This window comes from Megascapheus bottae, chromosome 7 (assembly GCF_031878675.1).
Source record: "Megascapheus bottae isolate mThoBot1 chromosome 7, mThoBot2.hap1, whole genome shotgun sequence".
Classification (NCBI taxonomy): Eukaryota; Metazoa; Chordata; class Mammalia; order Rodentia; family Geomyidae; genus Megascapheus; species Megascapheus bottae.
The window spans coordinates 2,420,541-2,445,057 of NC_143515.1; the positions used below are offsets into that span (position 1 = coordinate 2,420,541).

Here is a 24,517-nt window from a genome sequence, read left to right on the forward strand (position 1 = left end):
CCTGAACCATCACCCCAGCCCTGCTTTCAGTTGGTTGTTTTGGAGTTGAAGCCTTACAGAATTTTCCTCTAGACCTCAGCCTCCTGGGGAGCTAGGATGACAGCATGAGTCACCAGAATCCACACAGGGTGATTATTTTGGCTACTTCAGGGACTTAATTCAGGGGGCCCATGAGATCTAGATTACTACTGAAAACATAGCTCCCACAGGAAAGCTTTTGGCCTGGAGGCTGTTGGCACACACTTAGCTCTGGGGTCCCAGCCAGCACAGCATGCTTCCCAACGTAACAGCTATGGCCAGGCCTCTGCATTCATTTGCTCTGGCCGGCACCATCACGTCTGTGTCAGGACACAGGTCCTTCATTGGTCAGGGTGCTGCAGAACATGGGCAAACAGGAAAGAAGGACTCAGGAAGAGATTTAAAGAGGAGTTGTACGATTGTGTGAGGGCTTTCAAACTGCTGTCTGTATGACAGGCTGACAGGTGGGAAACTCAGGCAGGGTTTCTATGTTACATGCTTGAGTAGATTTTCTTCCACTGGAAACATTAAGTTTTATTCTTCAAACCTTCGATGGATCAAATTCCTCACCTACAGTGGGAATAGTAATGTGATTTCTTCAAAGTCTTACTGATTTAGCTGTTTTCAATGGCTCGAGTCTGCAGTTCCAAATACTTGGGAGTTAGGGATTCAGGGATCATGATTCAAGGCTAGCCCAGGGAGGAAAATTATCTTAGACTCCAGTCTCAACCAATGTCATCCCAGGCTACAGAGAAAGCTCAATGGCTGGGTACAGTTCACCCATCATCCAAGCAACATCTGGAAGCACAAAGCCAGCTGGCATAGAAAAGGCCATGAGATGACTGGGAGTTTGGCCTAGTGGTAGAGTGCTTGCCTAGCATGCATGAAGATCTGGGTTTGATTCTTCGATGCCACATACATAGAAAAAGCAAGAAGTGGTGCTGTGGCTCAAGTGGTAGAGACTTAGCCTTGAGAAAGCTCAAGGACAGTGCTCAGGCCATGAGTTCAAGCCCCACTACTGGCAAAAAAAAAAGAAAAGAAACAAGTCCATGAAACTACTATTTCCAACTAAGCTGCAAAAAGCCAGAAGTATAGCTGTGGCTTGATGATAGTGTGCCAACCTTGAGTGAGAAAACTCAGGGAGAGTGCCCAAGCTCTGAGTTCAAACCTCAGTATACACACACACACACACACACACACACACACACACACACACACACACAGAATGGCTGGTGATTGTAGTCGTTTTGTTAGGCTGAGCCAGCAGCAACCCAGACCTCAAGCCAGATGTTCTTGGAAATGAGGCTACAACACATCTAGACTCATTATTTGGGGTCCCCACGTCTGGAACTTCTAAGCAGGCTTACAGTAATACTGCCCATGTCCCACATAAGCTCGGAGTCAAACCAGAGCAAAGCACCCTGCAATTTATTAGCCATGTGCAAAGGTTTAGAGGCCCCGGGGGTGAAATAACATCACAGTTTCTTCTCATTTCTGAGGACCAACATCAATAATGCAGAGGAGGAATTTAGGAATTAAGCTTTGAAGCAGCTGGTAACCTGCTTCTGGTTTGTTTTAAACACCGTTGGGTCATAAATATGAGGTATTTGGATAGCTCTTACAGGCCAGGAAGAATTCCAACACTCTTTATGCCTGCATAAATATCCTTGTCCAGAGGCTTTTACACACTCTTCAGAATTGGGAGGAAGATATGAAAGGCACCAAGAAGCCTGTGTTTATGCAGAACTGAGTTACGTACCTGTTAGTGTCTAGTATCCAAATTTAATTCATGCTGTAGCACTTACATGATTGTTTGTATGATTGGAATTGTAAAGTCACAGATGAAGAACACGTCTGGAAAAAGAAAATTTAATTGTCTTTCTTAGCCAGACACAGTGGCTCACAACTACAATCCTAGCTACTCAGGAGGCAGAGATTGGGAAGATTGAGTGTAAGATCAGTTTTGGGCAAAAAGTTCAGGAAACTCTCAGTAACAACCAAAACTGTTGAGCATGGCAGTACATGCCTCTTATTCTAGGTATCTGAGAAGAGTGGGTAGGGTCTCTATTGCACCACACCAGGGACATAAACGCCCCTGTCTCAGAAATAACCAAAGTAGGAGCCAAGAACGTGGCCTAGTGGTAGAGTGCTTGCCTAGCATGCAGGAAGCCCTGGGTTCAATTCCTTGGTACCACATACACACAAAAAGTTAGAAATGGTGCTGTGGTTCAAGTGGTAGAGATAGTCCATGACTTAAGAAAGCCCAAGGACTGTCAAAAAAAAAAGCAAAAAGGAAGAGAGGTATGGGTCAGATGGTAGAGCAGCAGCTACCTATAGCAAACCGATTACATACAAATTGTTTTGCTTTGTATTTCAGTTCCTTTGAATGCAATATTTTACACAACCGTATCATTGCTCAGTTGGTGAAGCAACAAGCTTGATCTTCCTCAGAGTGCTGTCAGCCCCTGTGCAAACCAGGTGCTAACCTCTCTCCTGCTCATTTGAGGTGTCAATGGGACTACAGGTCATTAAGTCACTAATAGCTCTCACGACAGAAGCAAACTCATGCAGCAAGGGATTAAATCAAGAACCTTGGAATGTCGGAACCTACTTTAGTCAAACTTGGTGGCACTCTAAATACCTGCCTTTGAATTTGCTAAATGCAGGTTAAGACTTACAAGAGGAGGTAGGAGCCAATGAAATTTTGAAGGCAGGACTGAGAGGTGATCAAAGCAGTCTGAGTATCAGAGCCCCACCACTGTTCTGTCGTGTGACTCCACTCAAGGCGGATAACCAGATACTACACAGCTCCTTCCTACTCCCTACTCCAGAGAGACATGCCCCCCTCATGCCTCCCTGTTTGTGGATTGGCTGCCCCCTGGTGTTTGTTCCACAGCAATGGAGTCCTATCCCAAGAACACTTTCTGTTAAAGTTCCATCAGCAATTGCATAGGGCTAGGAAAGGGTTGTAGTTGTTAAATTCTATGTGAAGTACAAATGTTTTGAATATATTTGAATGTTATCGAAGCTGTTGAGGAAACATAGAAGATTCCAGGAGGCATGAGCTGGTCCCGTGTCAGTTGCATCTAAGCAGTAATAATTTACTGACAAAGTCTTGAGGTGCCCATTGAAGCAATAGCTTTGAAAGTGGACATGTGGCTCCAGTGGTGGAGTACCAGCCTTGAATGAAAAAGCCAGGCAGGGTGTGAGGCCCTGAGTTCTAGCCCCAGTGCCAGCACAAAAGCAAACAAAGAAACTCCAGAAATAGTCTTACCATGGAAGATTAGGATTGTATTTTAAACACGTGGAGCCTGGCAAGTGATTAGGAGAAAAGAAGGCAAGAGAAGGGGGATAGTCCCCCAGTGTACTTCTTGAAGAGAGTTTGGGACTTGAGAGGGTATTTTTACCTGCACAATTCCTATAGTCATTGGACCTGCATTAGCTGTTTATTGTTTCCAAGTTCCTTATCAGATCCTGCACTAGACACAGAGGTGACTGAGACACAAACTCAGCCATCAAATTCTGTAGTTCTGGGCTTGAGGGTGGGGGAATCCATGCCACCAACAGAAATGCAGTACTTGGTGAGTAGGGGAAGCAACAGAGGTATATATACTCACAAGATTGGGCATGCCCCCTGAGAGCTGTTGCCTGGGTGAGCAGAGAAGAGGGCAGGAAAGACTGCTGTGTGGGAGACCAGGCTGGAGGGCCAGCCTGGTGAGGGAACATGGAGCAGCACAGTGTGTGGGTGACATAGTCCCAGGATGTACTAGGGCCCAAGCCTGGGAAAGACAGTGACACTGGCTAGAGGGCAGTAGAGCAGGGCATGGATGTTCCTGCAAACTATTCCACAAAAAATAGACTTCATTGCTGTAACAGCTACACCTCCTGCAGGCATTGGCTGTAGACAGATCTTTCCTGATGTGTTCTGTGTGTGGCTGTGGTAGGCCTTTACCATAGTCCTGTAAGCTCAACCTGAATCTTAAGGAAGCTCTCACTCCTATAACCAAGAGGCAGAGAAAGAAAGATATTACAAACAGCAGAGCAGTGGCACCCATTTTTGAGTGATTACTCCCAAGCCTAGATTTCAGGGCATTTTTTGTTGCTGTTATTCAGATTTGGATACTTCACAGGTATTTTCTCCAAAGATAATTAAGTGAGCCCATCACTTTGTAATGGGGTTTGACTTGATTGCATACTTAGCTGGTGCTCTACCACTTGAATCATTTCTCCAGGCCTGAATTTTGCTAGTTATTTTGTAGATTAGTCTTACAGACCTTGCTGTCCTAGCTGGCTTTGAGCTGAGGTCCTCCAGATTTCAGCCTCCCAAGCAGCTAGAATTGCAGATATGAGACAGTGGCAACTGGCTTAGCCTGTTGCTTTTTAAACAAGCATGGCTATTTATACTGTCTGGGCTAAAACTCAGGCTTTTGACCACAGACTTGGAGGCTTATCATACTTTAGAAGTGAGGAGCTCTGCATGATATTAACCCAGGTGGGGTTTTCTTTATACTTTCTAATGGAATGAACCGATACTTGAGAGGAGTCTGAAACTTTTCAAGTGATCTTTGTATATTACAGGACTACGCAGGAGTGAGAGGTCCACATTAAGAACAAGATAGATTAATGGATGTTAATGTGGCAGAACTACTTAACTTTACACCCATTAACTTGAATTTTCTAAAATTCCACAGTTTGGAGGCCTGGTAATGTTAAACACAAAGTTTTCTGAGAGATCGTTGGGAAGGAGACTCGTGGGTGGTGGATGCAGACTCTGGCTGACTGGCTTTATATTGTATAATTAAAATGAAGTCGGTCAGTTTATTCCAACAAGAGAGTTCATCAAAACCAGGTATCAGTAGCTCATGCCTATAATTTTAGATACTAGGCAGGAAAGTCTGTGAGACTTTTATTTTCAGTTAACCAACCAGAAAGAAGTAGAGCCATGGATCAAGTGGTAAAGTACTAACCCTGAGCAAAAAAAAAAAAACCCTAATGGTCAGTGCCAAGGCCCTAAGTTCAAGCTCCAATACTGGCACACATACATGCATACACACACACACATGCATGCACACACGCATGCATGTACACACACAACCTCATTGATAAAAGTATATATATGTATATATACATATAAATGTATACATATGTGTGTATGTGTGTATTGGTCTGCCAAGGGATCTGTTAAATACATACGCTAGAATTAAAGGTGTGAGATACTGATGCCCAATGAAATAGCCTTCCCTTTGGGCATGATGAAACTTAGTCTTTATCCACTAAAGCATATGTCTTTATACACTAAAGCAGGATCTTACAAACACTGAATTCAAAAGAGATAAAAAGCTTAATGTCTTCTGAAAAGTCAAAATAGGCATCAGTAACTCGTACCTGTAATCCTAGCTATTCAGGAGTCTAAGATCCAAGGATACGGTTTAAAGTTAGCCCATGTGAGAAAATCCATGAGATGTTTATCGCCATTAAATTACTCAGAAAAAGGCAGAAGTGGTGTGGTGCTCAAGTAGAGTGCCAGCCTTGAACACAGGGACACTCAGGGACAGAGGCCAGGCCCTGGGTTCAAGACTCAGCACATGCAAAAAAAAAGCCAAATGTAGAAGAGATTTGCAAACATTAGAATAATTCCAGACTTATCACTGTTTCCTTTTTTAAATTTTTATTAATGGGCCCAGGAGCCTAGCCTGGTAGTAAAGTGCGCACCTAGCATGCATGAAAGTCCTGAGTTCGATTCCTCAGTACCACATACACAGAAAAAGCCAGAAGCGGAGCTATGGCTCAAATGGTAGAGCACTAGCCTTGAGCAAAATGTGTACAAGGAAAGAGCCCAGGACTGGCAAAACAAAAAATAAAAATAAAAATAAATAGAATTTTTACTAAAAATGTTATTTTATGTAAATTAGTGAATAAAACATTAAAATATGGGGGCAGGGAGTTGGGCCTAGTGGTAGAGTGCATGCATGAAGACCTGGGTTTGATTCTTCAGTGCCACATACATAGAAAAAGTCAGAAGTGATACTGTAGCTCAAGTGGTAGAGTGCTAGCTTTGATTTAAAAAAAAAAAGCAGGGCAGTGCTCAGGCCCTGAGTTCAAGCCCCAGGACTGGCAAAAAATTAAAATTTTATTTTATTTTCTAATGTAGTGAATATATTAACAATATTTTTCTTCTACAGATTTTTTTGAGGCCACAATACAAGTGCTAATGCTTTGGTAATCTAAATTTTGTAGCTTAGATATCATTTGTCTGTTTTTTTTTAATGAAAACATACCGTTCAATAAACATAAATAATAAAGCAATGTTTCCCTCCAAAATGCAAAGAACATATGATGTAACATAGAGAAGAATATTTAAAAAGTGGAATGCCAGTGACCCCCTAATTAGATGATTGCCTGCAATCCTAGCTACTCAAGAGTCTGAGATTTGAGCCCATGGTTTGAAGACAGCCTAAACAGGAAAGTTTGTTAGACTCTTATTTTCAATTAACCACTAAAATGACAGAAGTGGAGCCGTGGTTCAAGTGGTAGAGTATCAACCTTGAGTAAAAAAGCCAAGTGAGGGCACAAGACCCTGAGTTCAAACCCAAGCATTGAAACTCCTACCCAATAAAACAAGATCCAGCTTTTAGTAGGAAGTGTTAAGGTATTTTAGCACCATTTACACAGAGAATACCTTTTCGAGATTTGCCATCTATTTTTTTCTGAAGAGCCAGGTAGTATTTAAGTTTTACAGATTGTGAAGTCTGTTTCAACATCTCAACGGTGCCATTGTAGACCTATGCTCACAAATAAATGTGTGCATGGTGTTTATTTACTAACACTAATGGCAGGACATTGCTTGGGCATAGCTTGGATTTTTCAGTGGTACCAAGAGACCCCTTTATGAGTCTGTTGCATTCTTTTTGGTACTCACAGCTAGAGCTCCAGTCAGGTGCCTAGAGCTTACTTCTGTAGTTCTAGCTGTTTGCATACCTGAGAACTGAAGAATAGTGGTTTCAGGCCAGCTCAGGCAGAAGAGCTCACCCACAGCTGGGGCAGAGGTGTGTACCTGCCATCCTGAGGTATGAGAGAGGAAGAAATTGGGAGGATTGTGGTTCCAGGCAAACCCAGGCAGAAAAGTCTGCAAGACTCCATCATATTCTAGATGTCATGGTGCATATGTGTTATATAGACCATTGACGATAGAACGCCTAAAATAGGCAGAGCATAACCTTGGAGCATGCCAGGGTCAGAATCAAGATCCTGTCTCAAAAAGGGTCAGCAAAAGCACAGACTGGAGGCATGGTTCAGTGGTGGATCACCTGTCCACCAAGTTGGAGGTTTCAAGTTTAAAACAGACAATCAAATCCAGAACACTCCAATTCATTAAAGGCACATTTTCGAATGGTTTTGGTGGGACATACATGGTAGTTTAACTCCTCTACGGAGTCAGAAGACTCCCCAGAAGGGAGCAGCAGGACCCAGGGGAAGAAGGTCAGCTTCCCTAGGGTCCTGTGAGGTATGGTCACAGTAAATGAGGTATGTGCCCATGTGGCTTGTGCAATTATGACACATACACATGCCCACTTCTTACTGTCCTATATGTTCATTGTCACTGCTGCAAGTCGAGCTTTGGAGTTTGAAGACAGCTCAGAGGTTTCTTTTACTGGTTGGCATCTCTGGTGTCAAGCTGCCTTGTGTTTATAGCCTGTTTTAGGCAAGGAGAACTTGCTTCCCATTCCCATTCCTAATCAGAAGAGGCTACATTATTCCACTTCTCTCTCTTCACCTCCCCCTTGACCTCATGGTACAGGGGGCCTTGTGGTCACCAGGTACCTCTCTTTCCAGCATTCAGATAATTGGGGGATGTTGAATGCCTGGAAGGAAATATATACAGTTACAGCTATAGGTCAAGCTCTGTGCATCAATGCTGAAAGCAAATTGGATTGTAATTTTGGTGGTCTCTCCCAGCCTCTCACTGCATGGTATGTCTGAGGGGACTCACATAGGACTTCATGGCATTAGAGCAATATAAAAGGAAACCGGGTTTGTTTCCATTTTAAGCATAAACCTTTACCAGAAAAAGGTACCGTAGCATTGAAGGCCCTGGCTTTGATCCCAAGATAGACACGTTTATTCTCTGTGGAAGCACCAGAATTCTGTGACATCCACAACCCAACCTCAGCATTCTTCAAGCAGGACAAGGACCCAGATGAAGTTGAGCACTGATGGCTACACAGAAGGCTGAGATCTGGGATCACAATTTGAAGCCAGTTTGGTAGGAAAATCTATGACACTTCCATTAACCAGCCAAATGGTGCCTTGAGCAAAAATGCCAAGTGAGACCATGAGGACCCGAGTTCAAGCCAATTACTAGTGTATACACACACACACACACACACACACACACACACACACACGAACCCAGATTAGCATTCCTTGATCCCCTGCCTCTCCCATTAGCTTATCTCCTATTAATTCCAGTTTCCAAATGTTCTAGAACCTTCCAGGGAATGGCTGCATAAAACATGCTACTTGGAAGAAATGTGACATCTGAATAAAACTTAAATGACACTGAATATATGTAGCTGAATGAATTTGTGTATACACAACCATTGCTTTACTATGGGATAGGTCTGAAAAAAAAACCGCATGTGTTATTAGGTGAGTTTGCCATCATGCTAATATCATAGGCTGCACTTCCACTGACTGAGCCGCAGCAACACAGCTGGTGAGAGCACTATCTTGCACATGATCTGTTACTGGCTGACATGCCACCACACTGTGTGTGACTGTTTGTACTTCTTGATGCATCTCCTGAGCCAAGCTCTCCTCCCAAGTCAACAGTGCATTATCTGAAAAGCTGGACATATCTATCTGGTTTTAGGAATTGAAAGATTTTCTTTAACCTTCTTTTCCTAGATTCAACAGAGACAAAAAGTAAACTTGTCCCTATGTGCCCTTAGATTCGCACGATGCGGTTTTGAGATTTAACTCAGCTCCTACCCGAGGTTATGAGAAAGATGTCGGAAATAAAACCACTGTCCGCATCATTAACTCCCAGGTAAGAATGATGAAGTGTTTCTAGGGGTCAATTCAGTACTGAAATGGTCAGACTAGATAAGGTAGCAAAACTTACCTGCTTATCGATGCAGAGAAATGGGTGCTTCGATTCAACACATAGAGCAAAGGAATAAAATAAAACACAAAATCAAATTAAATACAGAGACACTTTTGGAAAAATAGACAGCATGTTAAGAAAAAGTATCAAAATAAATCTGGGCGTTAAGAATGCAATAGGTAAATCCTACCTACTCATGAGACTGAAATCTGAGGATTATGTTTGGAAACCAGCCGAAACAGATAAAGCAGGGACAATTTTATCTCCAATTAACTAGAAAAAGCCACATGTGGAGATGAGGGTTAAGAGACAGAGTATCAGTCCTTAGTGATAAAGCCAACTAAGTGTGTGAGGCCCTGAAAAAAAGAGTAAGAGGCCCTGAGTTCAAACCCTAGTACTAGCATGCACAGGCATGTACACACATACACACACACATACACACACACACACACACACATGCACGCGCACGTGAGCGCACACACGCACAAAGCTAGAGCTAAGGGGAGATAAAAACAAAGTCACATCTCTCAGAGCTAGTAAGGTATGGTTCAAGTTCTTAACTACTATTTGAAAATTGTAGAAATAAAAAATAAATTATTTCACTGAAAATAAAAATACCTCTGTTCTTTAATTTCTTTTTTTTTCATTTTTTTTTTGCCAGTCCTGGGCTTGAGCTCAGGGCCTGAGCACTGTCCTTGGACTTTCTCAAGGCTAGAGCTCTACCACTTGAGCCTCAGCACCACTTCCGGCTTTTTTCTATGTATGTGGTACCGAGGAATCGAACCTGGGTCTTCATGCATGCTAGGCAAGCACTCTACCACTAGGCCAAACTCCCGGCCTGTTCTTTAATTTCTTAATAAATGACTTCCAACCTGGTGTCAGTGACTCATGCTTGTAATTCTAGCTATTCAGGAGGCTGAGCTATGAGGACCATGGTTTGAAGCCAGCCCACACACAAAGTCTGTAAGACTCTTATCTTCAATTAACCACCAAAAGAAGCTGAAATTGGAGCTTTGGCTCAAGTAGTAGAATGCTAGCTGTGAGAAAAGAAGCTCAGAGACAGCACCTAGGCTCTGAGTTCAAACCGCAGGTAGCCAAAAAAAAAAAAAAAAAGATAGCCATGTATGGTAAACTTATGGAACCAATGACAAAAATTTCAAAAACATGTAAAGATGAAAAATGAGTTATAAGTGACTGTTGATGAACAAACTGCCTGTGGATGAGCAAATGATTATCATTTTGCTGTGGCAGGCTACCTGCAGAGAGATAGGAGACAATTAGCAAATTTCCTTAATTCATAGAGATTATGAGCTTTAAGACCCACTATATGACTAACATTAACTTATCAGAGAGGAAAAGAGAAAACCAAGGAAATTGACACACATGTCAACCTAAAGATACACATCAGAAATAACATAATGTGAAAATAGTGCATCTCAATAACGGTGAAAATTTGCATCTGAAAACAGAAAAGGCAAGCTGTATTTTCCGCAAAATATAGCTTTTAGTTTTACATGTTTTTAAACAGGAGGATTGGTATGTGACACCATTGAATATATCCAGGACCATAAATAAATAAGACCATAAATGAGGCCTATACTGGCAGCGGGACTTTCCCGCAGTACGTCCAGGTAGCCTCTAAATCACAAGTTAAGGCTATCACAGAGATGGCGCCTGAACTAGCTGGAGTGTTAACATTTTTCAGGGGTTGGATTCTACCTCCATTGAGGATAATTGCTTGCCTGCCTACCTGCCTTCCCTTCCCTTTCCTTCCTTCCTCTTCCTTCTTCCTTCCTCTCTCCTTTTTCTCCCTTCCTGTCTTTCTTAATTTCTCCCCCTCCCTTTCCTTCCTCCCTTTTTCTCTTCCTTTCTCTTTCTTTCCCTTCTTTCTTCATTCATTTATTGGTGTCTGTGTAGGGGCTTAAAGCCAGTGCCTGGACACATTCCTTAGCTTTTTCCCTCAAAGCAGACACTATACATACTTCTGGGACATATTTTCGTAGTATATTTTGATATGTGATAATCATGTGTCAGGATTCTATCAGGGTGCCATTTCCACTCCTTAAACTTTTATCATTTCTTTAAAAAAAAATCTTTCTTTCTTTCTTTATTTTGTCCATCATGGGGCTTGAACTGTAGGCCTGGGCACTGTCTATGAGCTTTTCAGCTCAAGGCTGGTGCTCTACCACTTTGAACCACAGAACCACTTCCTTTATTATTTTTTTCTCTTTCTTTCCTTTCTTTCTTCCTTTTTCTTTTCTTTTTTTTTTGCCAGTCCTGAAGCTTGAACTCAGGATCTATGCACTGTCCTTGTGCTTTTACAAGGCTAGCACTCTAACACTTGAGCCATAGTACCACTTCTTGCTTTTTGTATGTATGTGGTACCAAGGAATGAAAACCTTTCTGCATGCTTGGTGAGTACTCTATCACACTCCCAGCCCCTCTTTTCCTTTTTGATCGTTTCTTTCTTTTTTTTTTAATGGGTCATGGGGCTTGAACTGGCCTGGGCACTTTCTCTGAGCTTTTCCACTCAAGGCTACCACCCTACCCCTGGGGCCTGGGCTTTGTCATTGAGCTCTTTAGCTCAAGGCTACAGCCCTGCCCTTGAGCCAAGCCCCATTTCCCTTTTTTAATTGGAAATAAGAGTCTCTGGTCCTTTTGTGCCCTGCTGGCTTTGAACCTTGATCTCAGATCTCTGCCTTCTGAGTAGCTAGGATTATAGGTGTGAGCCACGCCTGGCTTGCCCACCCTTCCTTCCTTCCTTCCTTCCTTCCTTCCTTCCTTCCTTCCTTCCTTCCTTCCTTCCTTCCTTCCTTCCTCTCTCCCCCCCCCCTCTCTCTCTTCTTTCTTTCTTTCTTTCTTTCTTTCTTTCTTTCTTTCTTTCTTTCTTTCTTTCTTTCTTTCTTTCTTTCTTTCTTTCTTTTCAATCCTGGGCTTGAGTTCAGGGCCTGAGCACTGTCCTTGGACTTTGTCAAGGCTAGAGCTCTACCACTTGATCCTCAGCACCATTTCTGGCTTTTTTCTATGTATGTGGTACCGAGGAATCGAATCTTGGTCTTTGTGCATACTAGACAAGCACTCTACCACTAGGCCAAACTCCCGGCCCCTGGCTTATCATTTCTTTTAAGAAAATATTTGTTTTAAAAATTTACCACCATCAAAAACCCCACCTCATTTCCCTGAATATTCATTGGGTCCCTGGTATATAACACTAGTCTTTCCAAAGGAAAACAAAAAAAACAGAGTTTGCTTTTTTTCTTGCTCTGTTTCCACTTTGTAATTCTACCTCTTTTCAAAAATACATTCAGAAAATAAAACATCTCTGGCTTTGATTTTTTTTTTCTGTGTACTTGCAGATTTTAACCAATCCCAGCCATCATTTCATTGATAGCTCTTTGTATAAAGATGTCATTTTGGTGGCGTGGGACCCTGCTCCGTATTCTGCAAATCTTAACCTGGTAAGTCTTTCCTTGTGATTCCAAGTCCAACATAGACAGTACCTTATAACTGATTCGACATGGAAGCAGGTCAGGGACTGAGCTTTGACACCAGGAAGCTGTGTCTCCACACCCTTTGAATACCCAGTTAGAGTAATATACCTGGTAAGCACAGCATTATCCATTTGATGCTAAAATGCTTTGCCTTTGGTGAAATGAAGAAAAAAGTACAGCACATCTAGAATCTTAAAAGTCCTAGTTACAGTGACAATTGGGTTGATTAAACTCCAAATTGTTCCCTTGTGATGGGGTGACATCCCCTCAGAAAGGCTGTGAGACCATTAGAAATAATTTGGAAGTAGTTGGCAGGAAAAGCTATTTGGTATTTAAATAGTCTTTTCCGGACTTTTCCTGAGTTAGTCTCTTGGGCTTCTGATTCTGATTCTGATAAACTTCATTCAATAGAACTGAGGCAAGTTTGGTACTAACTATCAAAATACAAACAAGTTGAGCTGGGATCTGGTGGCTCATGCCTGACTGTCATGCTTAGAGGCCTGGCAGGGCAATAACATTTCTGAGATTCCAACTCAATAGAAGAAACCGGGTGCTGTGCTGTGTGTGCCTATCATTCCAGCTACAACAGAAAAAATAGGTGAACTGAGGTGTATGGATATGCCTGGGCAGAAAGAAGGACACTGCCAAAAACAATCAGCCTGAAACAGGGCTAGTGGGGCAACCTAATAGTAGAAACTTCTGCCTTGCAAGCATGAGGCCCTGAGCTCAAATACTAGTACTGACAAAAAACAATAACAAAAGCTATAAGAAGGTTAGTCGTAGAACTCTATCTCCATAGAGTAGAACCTTGCCCAGGACACACAGCTTGACTGTGGGCAAGGGCAGTGCTACATTCCAAGTGCCACAGTCCCTTGTACTGGGGCCAGTGTTGCAGGGTGAGATGTGGGTAGAGGCTGGGAAGGATCAGTTCCTTCTTGTACTTTATACATTTTTCATTTTCCACAGTGACACTGGGTTAATAATAAGCTTGGCTTATTAAGAAGAGCCTGTCCCAATCATGCTCAAAGAATTTTGTTTCATTTTTTTTCGTTGGTTTGATTGTTTTCCAATACAGAATTTAAACTCAGGGGCCCATACTTTGCTTAGCTGGCTTGCTCTGCTGACGTTCTACCATTTGAACCCATGTTTCTATTTTTTTCTGGTTATTTTGGAGATCGAATCTTGCTGACTTCTCTTCCCAGATTCACCTTCCTGGACCTGGATTCCTCTGATCTCATCCTTCTGAGTTATCAGGATTATTAGGCATGAGTCACCAGCCTACTTGGCTTTTATTCAACACCACAAGATGCTTCTGATAAGTAGAATTCTACCTAGGATCTTAATAAATGCCTACTGTATAGCCTCAGAGTCTGTTTGAAGAGAACACAGATTCTCAGAGGCCTGTGAGCTAAATCTCTTCCCACAACTCCACCCTCAAATCTCAGGGAGTGATAGCACCTGACTTTCACACACAACATACCTATAATAAATACAACGGAGCATTCTGATAAACATTCACACATTTTTTTGTCGGTTGTGGGACTTTAACTCTGGGGCCTGGACATTGTCCTTGAGCTCTTCAGCTCAAGGCTTCACACATTTTTATCCTAAGGTATTTTCTGTCTTGGTTTGGGAAGAGTTCTCATGTCATTCTTTCTTGGTCAGCCTCCACCCAAAACCAGAAAGCCATGATATGCTGTCACCACAAATGAACTGGTGACAGAAACTTTGGGGAAAATTACTTTTGAAATGCTCTGCTTGAGCAAATGCAAGGATGAGCATACTGGGGCATGGTTCAAATGTGGCCACCAGTTGTCTTAATAACATTTTATTAGAACACAGCATGCTCATTCAGTCTGTGTTGTGTATGGCTGCTTCTGAGTCCGGTAATAGAGTTAAGTAGTCACCAAAAAGATCCACAAAGCCTCGGGTGTCTAAGCTCTGACCTTTTGCAACAACCATGCATTGCTCCAGACCACATCTAGCCCAGCATCCTCATTTTACCAAAGAAGAAGGACTTAGTCCTGCTAAGGCTAGAACACTAGTCTTTCTTTGTATGTGTCCCCTTGTCCCAAGGGACTGTCTGTAGACACAATGGGTTGTAGACTTCTCTTCCTTGCCCCAGTCCAGCCCTCACCCTTTAAATCTACCTGCCGAGATGCTGTCCTAACTGCTTTTCAGTTAACCCTCTACTTGATTGGGTTCCTTTTCTTTTTCAGTGGTACAAAAAGCCAGATTACAACCTGTTCACTCCATATATTAAACATCGCCAGAGAAACCCAGCTCAGCCATTTTACATTCTTCACCCTAAATTTATATGGCATCTCTGGGACATAATCCAAGAGAACACGAAGGAGAAGATTCAGCCAAACCCACCATCTTCTGGTTTCATTGGTATGTGCACATTAAAGATTGGAATGATGGGGTGACACCTTATATTTAGTGAATAAGCAGTTATACAATATAGCTAGAGGAGTAGCTGGTAGCTTTGGAGATTGCTTAAACAAAAGAGAAATGTTCTGTTCCAGTTATTTATTACTACATAACAAACTGCCCCCAAAATTCTGAGCTGTCATACATGAACTGTTGCATTTTCTCTCATGATGTTGTGGCTCAGGACCTGCATAACTGGACGGTTCTTCTCCAACTGGCATCTGTGGGGGGGGTCACTTGGTGTTCAGTTTCCTTATGGATTGGCTGCACTTTAAATCCAGCTACTTACATGTAATAGCTGTTCGCCTGCTTAGTTGAAACAAATACCATTATGTGGTCTCGCTTTCATGGTGGTCCCAAGATCACTAAATTTTTTTTTTTTACATGACAACTAGGGGATGCTCTGGGGTATGTTCCAAAAAATAAGAAATAGAAGAAACCAGTTGCTTAAGGTCTAAGTCTGGAGACTTATGCTATTCTATTGATCAGAGAAATCTCAGGATTGCACACTGATAGAGAGGAAACATTGACCTCCGCTCTTGATGAGAGGCAAAGGAAGTGAATTGACAATTTGCACCTCTTTCTTACCCGCACTACCCTTATTCATATTGCTTATGAGGTACTAGGCTGGGGAGCTTATTGTGAGACTTTAAGAGGGTAGGTGCTGTTGCAAGATTATTACTTATAATGGCCTTGGCAGGACTTGATCACCAGTTCATTAACCTAATGAACTACCTCTAATACCCAACAATGGATTTTATGTTGCCAGATAATCATACTTGACTTGCTTTTTTTCAACCAGGCTTTGATCCTCAAAGCTTGTAGATGTGCCCAATTTGTCTATGTTTTGGCTTATTATTTCTTTGACATTTTACCTGAGTAGGGCACTACTGAGTCATACTTTAGATGGCTCTGAAAATATGAAAAGCTGGAGTATTATCAAAGATAATGCTCTCCTTGTCACTCCAATTTTCAGTGAATTCACTTAAACCTTCCCTGGGCTGTAAAGCAGGTTCTGTGAGTGGAGAGGAGAGATTTATGGAAATGGTACTAGTTTGGTTTTGCATGCAGGGTGCACAGATATTCTGAAATGAGGCATGCATTCTTGGGAATGGTTTGTAGTACTGTATGTGTAATATTTTATGTAATGTTTAATAAAATACTTATAATAGGGCTGTAAATTGTTTGCTTTATGTCTTGTTCTTTTCCACTTTCTCTTAAAGCCATGCCTTAGTATCCAAGCTACTCTTTTTCAAATCCAACAGTCTTAATCTATTATTTAGTTTCTAAAAGTTGATTTGGAAAAGGAAAGTATTATATAGTTTGTCAAAAGAAGATAGATATGATAGAATAACATAGCAGGATATGGACACATTTGAGTCTTTTATATTGTCTTCCTGAATTTATGTTACTAATATTTGAATAGGGAAAATGTTTTAAAGCATATTTTGACAGGGGGAAACTGTAAGATATGATTATTATTGGCACTTGGTTTCAAAATCAATTCAGTTTTGGTTGCCCCCCCCACAAATACTTGAGTTTTTATTAAGGAAATCATGCCACATTTGGCCAGCTTTCTTTCATTGATTTTCTTGAGAAGCTAGAAATGTTGGTGATTGCCTTTATAGCTTGTATGCCATGAAGAGGAAGGATAGTTTGATGTCATTGCAAGAGTGTAGGTTAGGGTTGCCTTACTTTGAGTGTGAATTGTCCTCTGCTAGTTTCTGGGGTTGGGTGAATTGCTTAATCCTTTGACCCTTGATATCCTCATGTGAAAAGTGAAAATATAATTTAAAAAAATCTTTCTAAGGATGAATTTACTGACCAAGTTGCAATCATTATTATTTTCTAGCACTGTCTTATCCAAGATGGTTGCTGTTTGCCTCAAGGGAGCATTTACATTTCAATTCTTCTGAATTGAATGAGAAGATGGGATCTCCTTTTGAGTTTCTGAGCTCCATTTCTGAGTTGAGTGGGATACCACTGATAAATTATGTTACTCAATAAGAGAATGAAGCCAGGCTTGATGACACCCATCTTGATGACACGGGTCTCAGGAAATGGGACACAAGAGGATCTTAATCTTGATGAAACCATCCTAGCCTACATCTCCAGACACCAGACACCAGACACCAGACACATGTAATTCAATGATAGAGCACTTTCCTAGCGTGCAGAAAGCCCTGGGTTCAATACCCTTGTAGCCCTCCTCCAAAAAGAATGAGGAACAGATTAGAAATCATATATTTCTCATTGGGCAGGTGGTGTTCTGTGGGTAAGACTAGAAAATGAAAAAGAAAATGTGGCTGCTATGTTAAAGTTATTTCCTGGCCCTGAGCCTCAGCTTAGTTAAGTATGAGGAGACCCATCACTAAGGGTAAATTTAGCACCATCCAAAGACCCTAATACTGCTGTGGTATTTATACTACTTCTCTGATCTGGGCCAGGACTAGGCAGAGAGTTGGTTTCTTTTTATCATTTGTCTACTATTATTTGTGTGTGTGTGTGTGTGTGTGTGTGTGTGTGCGAGAGAGAGAGAGAGAGAGAGAGAGAGAGAGAGAGAGACAGAGACAGAGACAGAGACAGAGAGAGAGACAGAGAGAGAGACAGAGAGAGAGAATACTGACACATGAACACTCTTGGCCTGGCCTCGTGCTATGACTTAGCAGACTGGCTTTAAACTGAGATCCTCAAACTTCAGTCTTGTGGGTAGCAAGCATTACAGGTGTAAGCTACTGGTACCTGGCTAAGAACTTTTAAAATATGACTGAAACTTTTTTCTGTTATTAGAAAGCTCTCCCCGTGCCTGTTCATAGTCTAAGGACATCTCAAGTGCTCTTCACCTGTAGCATCACCTCCTACATTAAAGAATTCAAGGAAGAGCTGTGTCAGTTTGCAGGGCCCGTTGTTGTAGCCCAGGACCTAGCCGCAGGACGGTCCTCACCTGGAGATGGTGGCATTACAGCTTCCCTTCTGCTACCAGGCTATACTTAGCCATATAGGGCTTTGCTGGTAAAACTGTGGGAATCTCTTTCTTCATTCATACAAGCACCATATGTAAAAATGTAAAAAAGATGTAACTCTTTGCATTTCTAAACCTTTCCCTTAGATGTTCTTGCATGTACTTAGGAATCTGCATGCACAAATTAGACCCTAAAATGTTGATTATTTTGAACATAGGAGCCATTTAGGGTTTATATGGAAGCAGAGCCAATGGGATAGTTAAGGTCTCAGAAAGATGCTCCTCCATACAATGCTGCTGGTGCTGTGAAGAGCTTATGATAGGGGCCTGTACTCATAACCTAGGAGAGAAGCAGCAGACAAGGAAGGAAAGGGCATGCATCAAATGATATGAACAATACCTCCAATGCACCATGGGTAGGGCAGTGCTTAGTGAAAACAGTGGTCAAGGAGACAAAGCAAGGAAAGATCTTGTCCATCAGTAGCAAGAAGACATTTCATAGATATGTATGCCCAGAAAGATATAACTGCAAACTGTCATCAGTGTATGATAAAGGGGGATATGGTGGCTTGAGGGCAGAGGAATGTTCATTTTGCCCATGGTTAAATGCTTAGTTTAGCCAGATTGTCATATTATATTATCATAATTATAATATGAAAAGTTATAATTGTTCCTCTCTATATATTAATGGGTTTGCACCCACAGACTGAACCAACCACTGACAGAAAATATACAAAAATTAATTTTAACTATTGCATATATATATTCACAGAACTATTTTTCTCATTATTCTCTAAACAATGTAGTCTTACAGTTATTTTCATAATGTTTATGTTGTATTTGGGTATTATACCCATAGAGAGGGTATAAAGCATACAGTAAGTATGTGCAAAGATTATATGCCAATCCCATGCCATTCTATGAGTGGCTTGAACTACATGAATTTAGGTATACACAAAAGACCCTAGAATCAAATCCTCTCACAGACTGAGGAGTGAATGGAATTGCTGAATGAATGCATGTGTACCTCAGTGGTCCTCAGAATTTACCACATATCACAATTACCCATAAGCATCACATATTAATACTCTTTTGTTATAAAGCAAAGTGTAGACACTGAACAGAGTATTAAATATCTGTGAGTCATTAACCTGTAAGTGGTTTGGCCAGATGATTCTAGCTCAGTCTCTGGTGAAGCTGTGATCTAGCTAGACAAGGCTTCCAAGATGTGTCCCCATGCATTGCCCTGTTCTGGCCATATACCTAAATGCCCTCCCAATACTGCAGCTGGCTTCCAAGGTGCTGAGGAATTCAGGAGAGCAAGAGAGAAGTTCTGTTGTTTTGCTGGTGCCATACACTGTCAGATTTGCTGCAATCTATCTGTTACACAATTAAGTCCCTTGTGGTGGGAGGGAACGACAGAAATCATGGGGAGCCATTTTGAAAGGTAGCTACCATAGCTTTTCAGGATGCTGGCCTGGCCCCAGAGACTCTGCTAGTCCTGGCACCACACTTTGAACAGACTAACACATTTAGCGAACAACTTCCAGTCTAGAAACAACATGTTATGTTTATACCTGCATTAGTCACCACTGTGCCAGCACTAGCAGTCTTCCTGATAAGTCATTTAGCTCTCCCTTGCAGTGTGTGTGTATGTGTGTGTGTGTGTATGTGTGTGTGTGTGTGTGTAAACATGTGAGTGTCCATGTGTGCACTTCCAGTGAGGAAAAATTGAAAGCAGAATATAGATGGGAAGAAGCACCTAGAAGTAGATTTTGCTCAGTGCTCCAGCCATTCTGAGCACTTCTGCTCCAGGATCCTATAGATATTTTAGCATCTGGACTGATTCTGTGCCTCTTGGCTCCAGTTGAATTCCCCCCTCAGAGTTTCAGAATCCCTGTTACCATTTCCAGTGAAGTGGGAAATCAGTTTCTCGGTGAAATCCAACTTAGGACAAGAATAGTTAATGTACAAAAAAATGAATTCTTATTTTCTTTTCAACTAGCAGGGCCTTTTTTTCTCCTTAAAAAGAAAAAGCACCCCGGGATATGCTATGGCCAACATGCCTGCAATTCTAGCTACTCATGGGACTAAAACCTGGAGGATCAAAGTTTCAAACAAGCTTGGGTAAAAGAGTCTAAGAGACTCAAGCTAAAACAAAACAAATAAAAATGGTGAAATACAAGGCTCAAGTGACAGACTACAAACCATGCCAGCTAAAGGCCCAGAGTTCAAACCCTAGTTGTTAAAAAGAAAGAAAAGTAAAATCCATCATTGGAAAAGTATCTCATTTCACAAGTATCGGGATTTCACAATTCATGTGCACAGAGAACTTACCAAGGGTCAATCACTATACTTTCAAAATAATAACTGACTTGGGGAATATGTTAACAATGGTATTAGTTACACAGTGCAAATATATTAAACTATAATTACATGGCACACTCAGTTTGGGATTAATATGATCTTTATTAAAGTATCTTTCTCAGATTCTAAAGAAATATTTTAAAATCATGTTTTCCACTTTTTAAACATCAGTTCCATATTATCTCCTAGCAAATTCACCTAACAAAATATTTTGATGAATTATTATTAAAGATATGAATATTTGTTGTAATTAAACACACATATTTAACTCAAAATTGCACAATAATTACTGATAATTATTTTTGCAAGACATTTTAAAATAATTTTGCATATACTTTTTACTTTTGATAGCAAGGTCATTACCTGAAAATCTACAAAAATCTTGACTTTTAAAAACACATTTTAAAACCCAGATGCCAGTGACTCACCCCTTTAATCTTAACTACTCAAGAGGCTGAAATGTAAGGATCATGGTTCGAAGCCAGCCTATGCAGGAAAGTGAGGGACTCTTAATTCCAGTACACTACTAAAACAGTCAGAAGTAGAGCTGTGTCTCAAATGGTAGAGTGATTGCTTTGAACAACAACAAAAAAAAATGCTCAAAGACAGCACCCGGGCTCTGAATTCAAGCCCCAGGGCCAGCACAAAAAAAACTCATAAATCCATTTTATCCAGGCACCCATGGTTTACAGTTGTAATTGTAGCTTTTCAGGAGGCTAAGATAGGAGGATCTCAGAAGCTAGGCTGGACAGACAAATCTTATTTCTGATGAATCAGCAAAAAGTTGGAAATAGGGGGTGGGAGTTTGGCCTAGTGGTACAGTGCTTGCCTAGCATGCACAAAGACCCAGGTTCAATTCCTTGGTACCACATACACAGAAAAAAGCCAGAAGTGTTACTGTGGCTCAAGTGGTAGAGTGCTAGCCTTGAGAAAGCCCAACAACAGTGCCCAGGCCCTGAGTTCATGCCCCAGGACTGGCAAAACAAAAGTTGGAAATAGAGTTGTGTCTCAAGTGATAAAGTGAACAGATGTGAGCAAAAATCTCAAGCAGTAGCAAGAGGTGCTGACTCAGTTCAAGCTCCAGTTCTGGTGTGCCCGCACACCTGCACACACACACACACACACACACACACACACACACACACACACACACACACACACATCAACGATGGCAATAAAAATCCATCTATTGGCCATTAAAGTAAAAAGTGATGCTCATGTTGATGAAACAGAGTACCTCCAGTGTAATCTGGGAGATGAGTTCAAGGCCCCCCTCAACAGCAGAAGAAACCCACTTGAGACATGAATATAGCCTCTGGCTACCCTATCTTCGTGTTCTAGAAACTGGGATGAATATTCAAGATGATACAGTTTTTATTTTTAAGCCATTTTATTAGTATGTAAGTCTTAAGAGATATGAAAACATTATTTAGCTACATCTAAATATGTATCCAGAAAGTAAAGATATGGCTCAACTGGTAGAGTGCCAGCTTTGAGAAGAAAGAAATAAAACAAAGAGTAGGAAATTTTGAGTTCAAACCCTAGTAAAACAAAAAAACAATATTTGTATCTATAAAATCCACAAATCAAATATGAGCCTCTTAACTAGCAGAATGAACCTAAGTGAGGTATTAGCCAACACTAAACCCCAAATTCTTCGAAATAAAATGAAGATCTAATGACTGAGAATAGTACATTTAGTGTTTACTAGAGCTGTCATCAGCTTCATCTAAAACTTCATGCCAGATCAAACAAGACTAAATACCCAAACAGAAAAGGAACTACTCTTTCATTACAGTTCTATAATCAAGATGGAATAGACTTGGCTTTGCTTAGATGTTAGAGATTGTATAATTATATTCAATAGGTACTGGATAATTTATGCCCTGCTTTAATTGGGGAGTATTTTTCTTGTTTCAAAATGTTCAATCTCATTCAATGATTATGATAAGGAGTTTGTAGTTTATATACTAGTATATATGATAAGTTTACTCCATATTATGTAATATAGAAACGTTGCTTTCCTTTTTTTTAATTTGCCAGTCCCGGGGCTTGAACTCAGGGCTTTTTCAAGACTTGAACTCTACCACTTGAGCCACAGCATGACTTCTGGCTTTTTCTGTGTATGTGGTACCAAGGAATTGAACCTGCGTCTTTGTGTATCCTAAGCAAGCACTCTTAACACTAGACCAAACTTGGGCCCGTTTCTTTCCTTTTAACTTGAGATAAATTCCCTGCTGCTGCTGTTGAGGTGGGCCTTGAACTCATCTCCCAGATTATACCTGGAGGTACTCTGTTCCATCAACATGAGCATCACTTTCTGCTTTAATGGTCAATAAAATGGATTTTTATCTCCATCTTTGAACATGCCTATAATCCCAGCTAATTCAGGAGACTGAGAAAATCTTGTGGACTGAAAAATCCACAAGAGTCCATCTTTGGTTACAATGCTGAAACAAAGGGAATAACTTTGAAGATTGCTGATAGAAGCCAACAGCTTTCTTTCCTAACCATCATCCGGTTGCATTGCTAATCAGAGTCCACATCGACACTCTCAGTGCCCAGCTAGAGGTCCAAGGCTGAGACATGGAGGATGAGGTACGCCCACCATATAGGTGAACATCTAAAGTTAAAAGGATGAAGCAAGAAATGTAGGTGATCCATAAGGACTAGTTTCTTTAGAGCAACTTTTTTTTATCCTGTTTAATTCCTTCTCCTCTGCCCACTGTTCCTGCCTGAGGAACATTTTTCTCTTTCATCCATAGTTGGAGACTGGAGACTTTACCTTGTTTCTTGGTGTAATGAAGTAATTTCAATTCTGCAGCCACCTGACTAAAGGATGATTTGCTTGGACTCCTATAGCTTCTGTTTTGCCCTCATGATATTAGATATTTTTATAGCAGGTGAGTGAACACACAAGGGCTCATGAATCCTGCCTCTCTGCTTGCTGACTTCCAGCAGAAGAGTTTCAGACAGATGCAGGGGGCAGGAATGAAGGCCAGTCTATCTTCACGGGGCGTACAGCTGGAATAATGTCAGAGAGCAGACAGGCTTCATAGCCCCTCCATTATCCTATATCTGAGAAATGTATGTGCATTGCAAAGTTTAGTGAAGAAACCACTGACATTCTCATCATCTATCCATTTGATATATGTCATACTTATGTAATTCACAGAGGACAGGCAAACTCTAAAATTCCAGGCTATTTACTATCAACACAGGAAAATATGTTCAAAAACAAGTCATGGGCCTAGTGCTAGAGTGCTTGCCTAGTGTTCACAAAGCCCTAGGTTTGATTCCTCAGTACCACATATACAGAAAAAGTCAGAAGTAGTGCTGTGGCACAAGAGGTAGCGCTCTAGCCTTGAGAAAGCTCAAGGACAGTGGCCAGGCCTTGAGTTCAAGCCCCAGCACTGGCAAAAGAAAAAGAAAAAAAAAGTCATTCCTTTTTTTTTTTTAATATTTTGGAATCAGAATTTTCTAATGCATCCTTCCAACTTGAACATCAATGAAAAATAGTCAGCAACTTATTTTGTGATCATGTAAAATATGTCTTCACTGATTTTTATTGTTTTTTACATATATTTTTATTGTAATTCATTGAAGGGTTAACATTATCAGATAAAATGTGAATTACTTCATATACATTGATACCCTTTCTCATGTCTTGGTCCCATTTCCATCCCCCTGCCCCTCATCTTGCTTTTCCCCCCTTCCCCATCATATTTCAAATAACCAATGATGCATATATACAAAATATCAGATAACATGGTGAAATACTCGAACAATATGAGATAACCAGAGACAGCAAAAGAGATGAGAGATAACATAGTACATTAAGGACAACAGTCACTAATTATATGGCTTTTGATTCTGTATCCTGGAGGTCCTTTCATTTAGTGTCATACTATATGGCCTTATGTATCTAGGTATTGTTCTATGTATTGTGAATCTCTGCTAGGAGAGTCTACTAATTGGGACAAATGAAGGAAACCATTGAGCCTAAGTTCCTTTGAGTTTGACATACTTCACTTAAAATTATTTTCTTGAAGTCTTCCATCTCCTTACAAATGAGGCGATGTCATTCCTTCTGACAGCAGCATAGAATTCCATTGTGTACAAATACCACATCTTGTTGAT

The 24,517-nt window shown here is 41.0% G+C and overlaps 1 protein-coding gene across 1 annotated transcript in view; it reads left to right on the forward strand.

Annotated features, from left to right (window-relative positions):
- The window catches only part of St6gal2 (ST6 beta-galactoside alpha-2,6-sialyltransferase 2), a 77,747-nt gene that overhangs the window by 39,124 nt on the left and 14,106 nt on the right, over positions 1 to 24,517 (forward strand). The window contains exons 3-5 of the mRNA XM_090336285.1: positions 8,970 to 9,067; positions 12,481 to 12,582; positions 14,835 to 15,009. Coding sequence (XP_090192411.1) covers positions 8,970 to 9,067; positions 12,481 to 12,582; positions 14,835 to 15,009 — 375 coding nt within the window. The remainder of the gene's footprint in view (positions 1 to 8,969; positions 9,068 to 12,480; positions 12,583 to 14,834; positions 15,010 to 24,517) is intronic.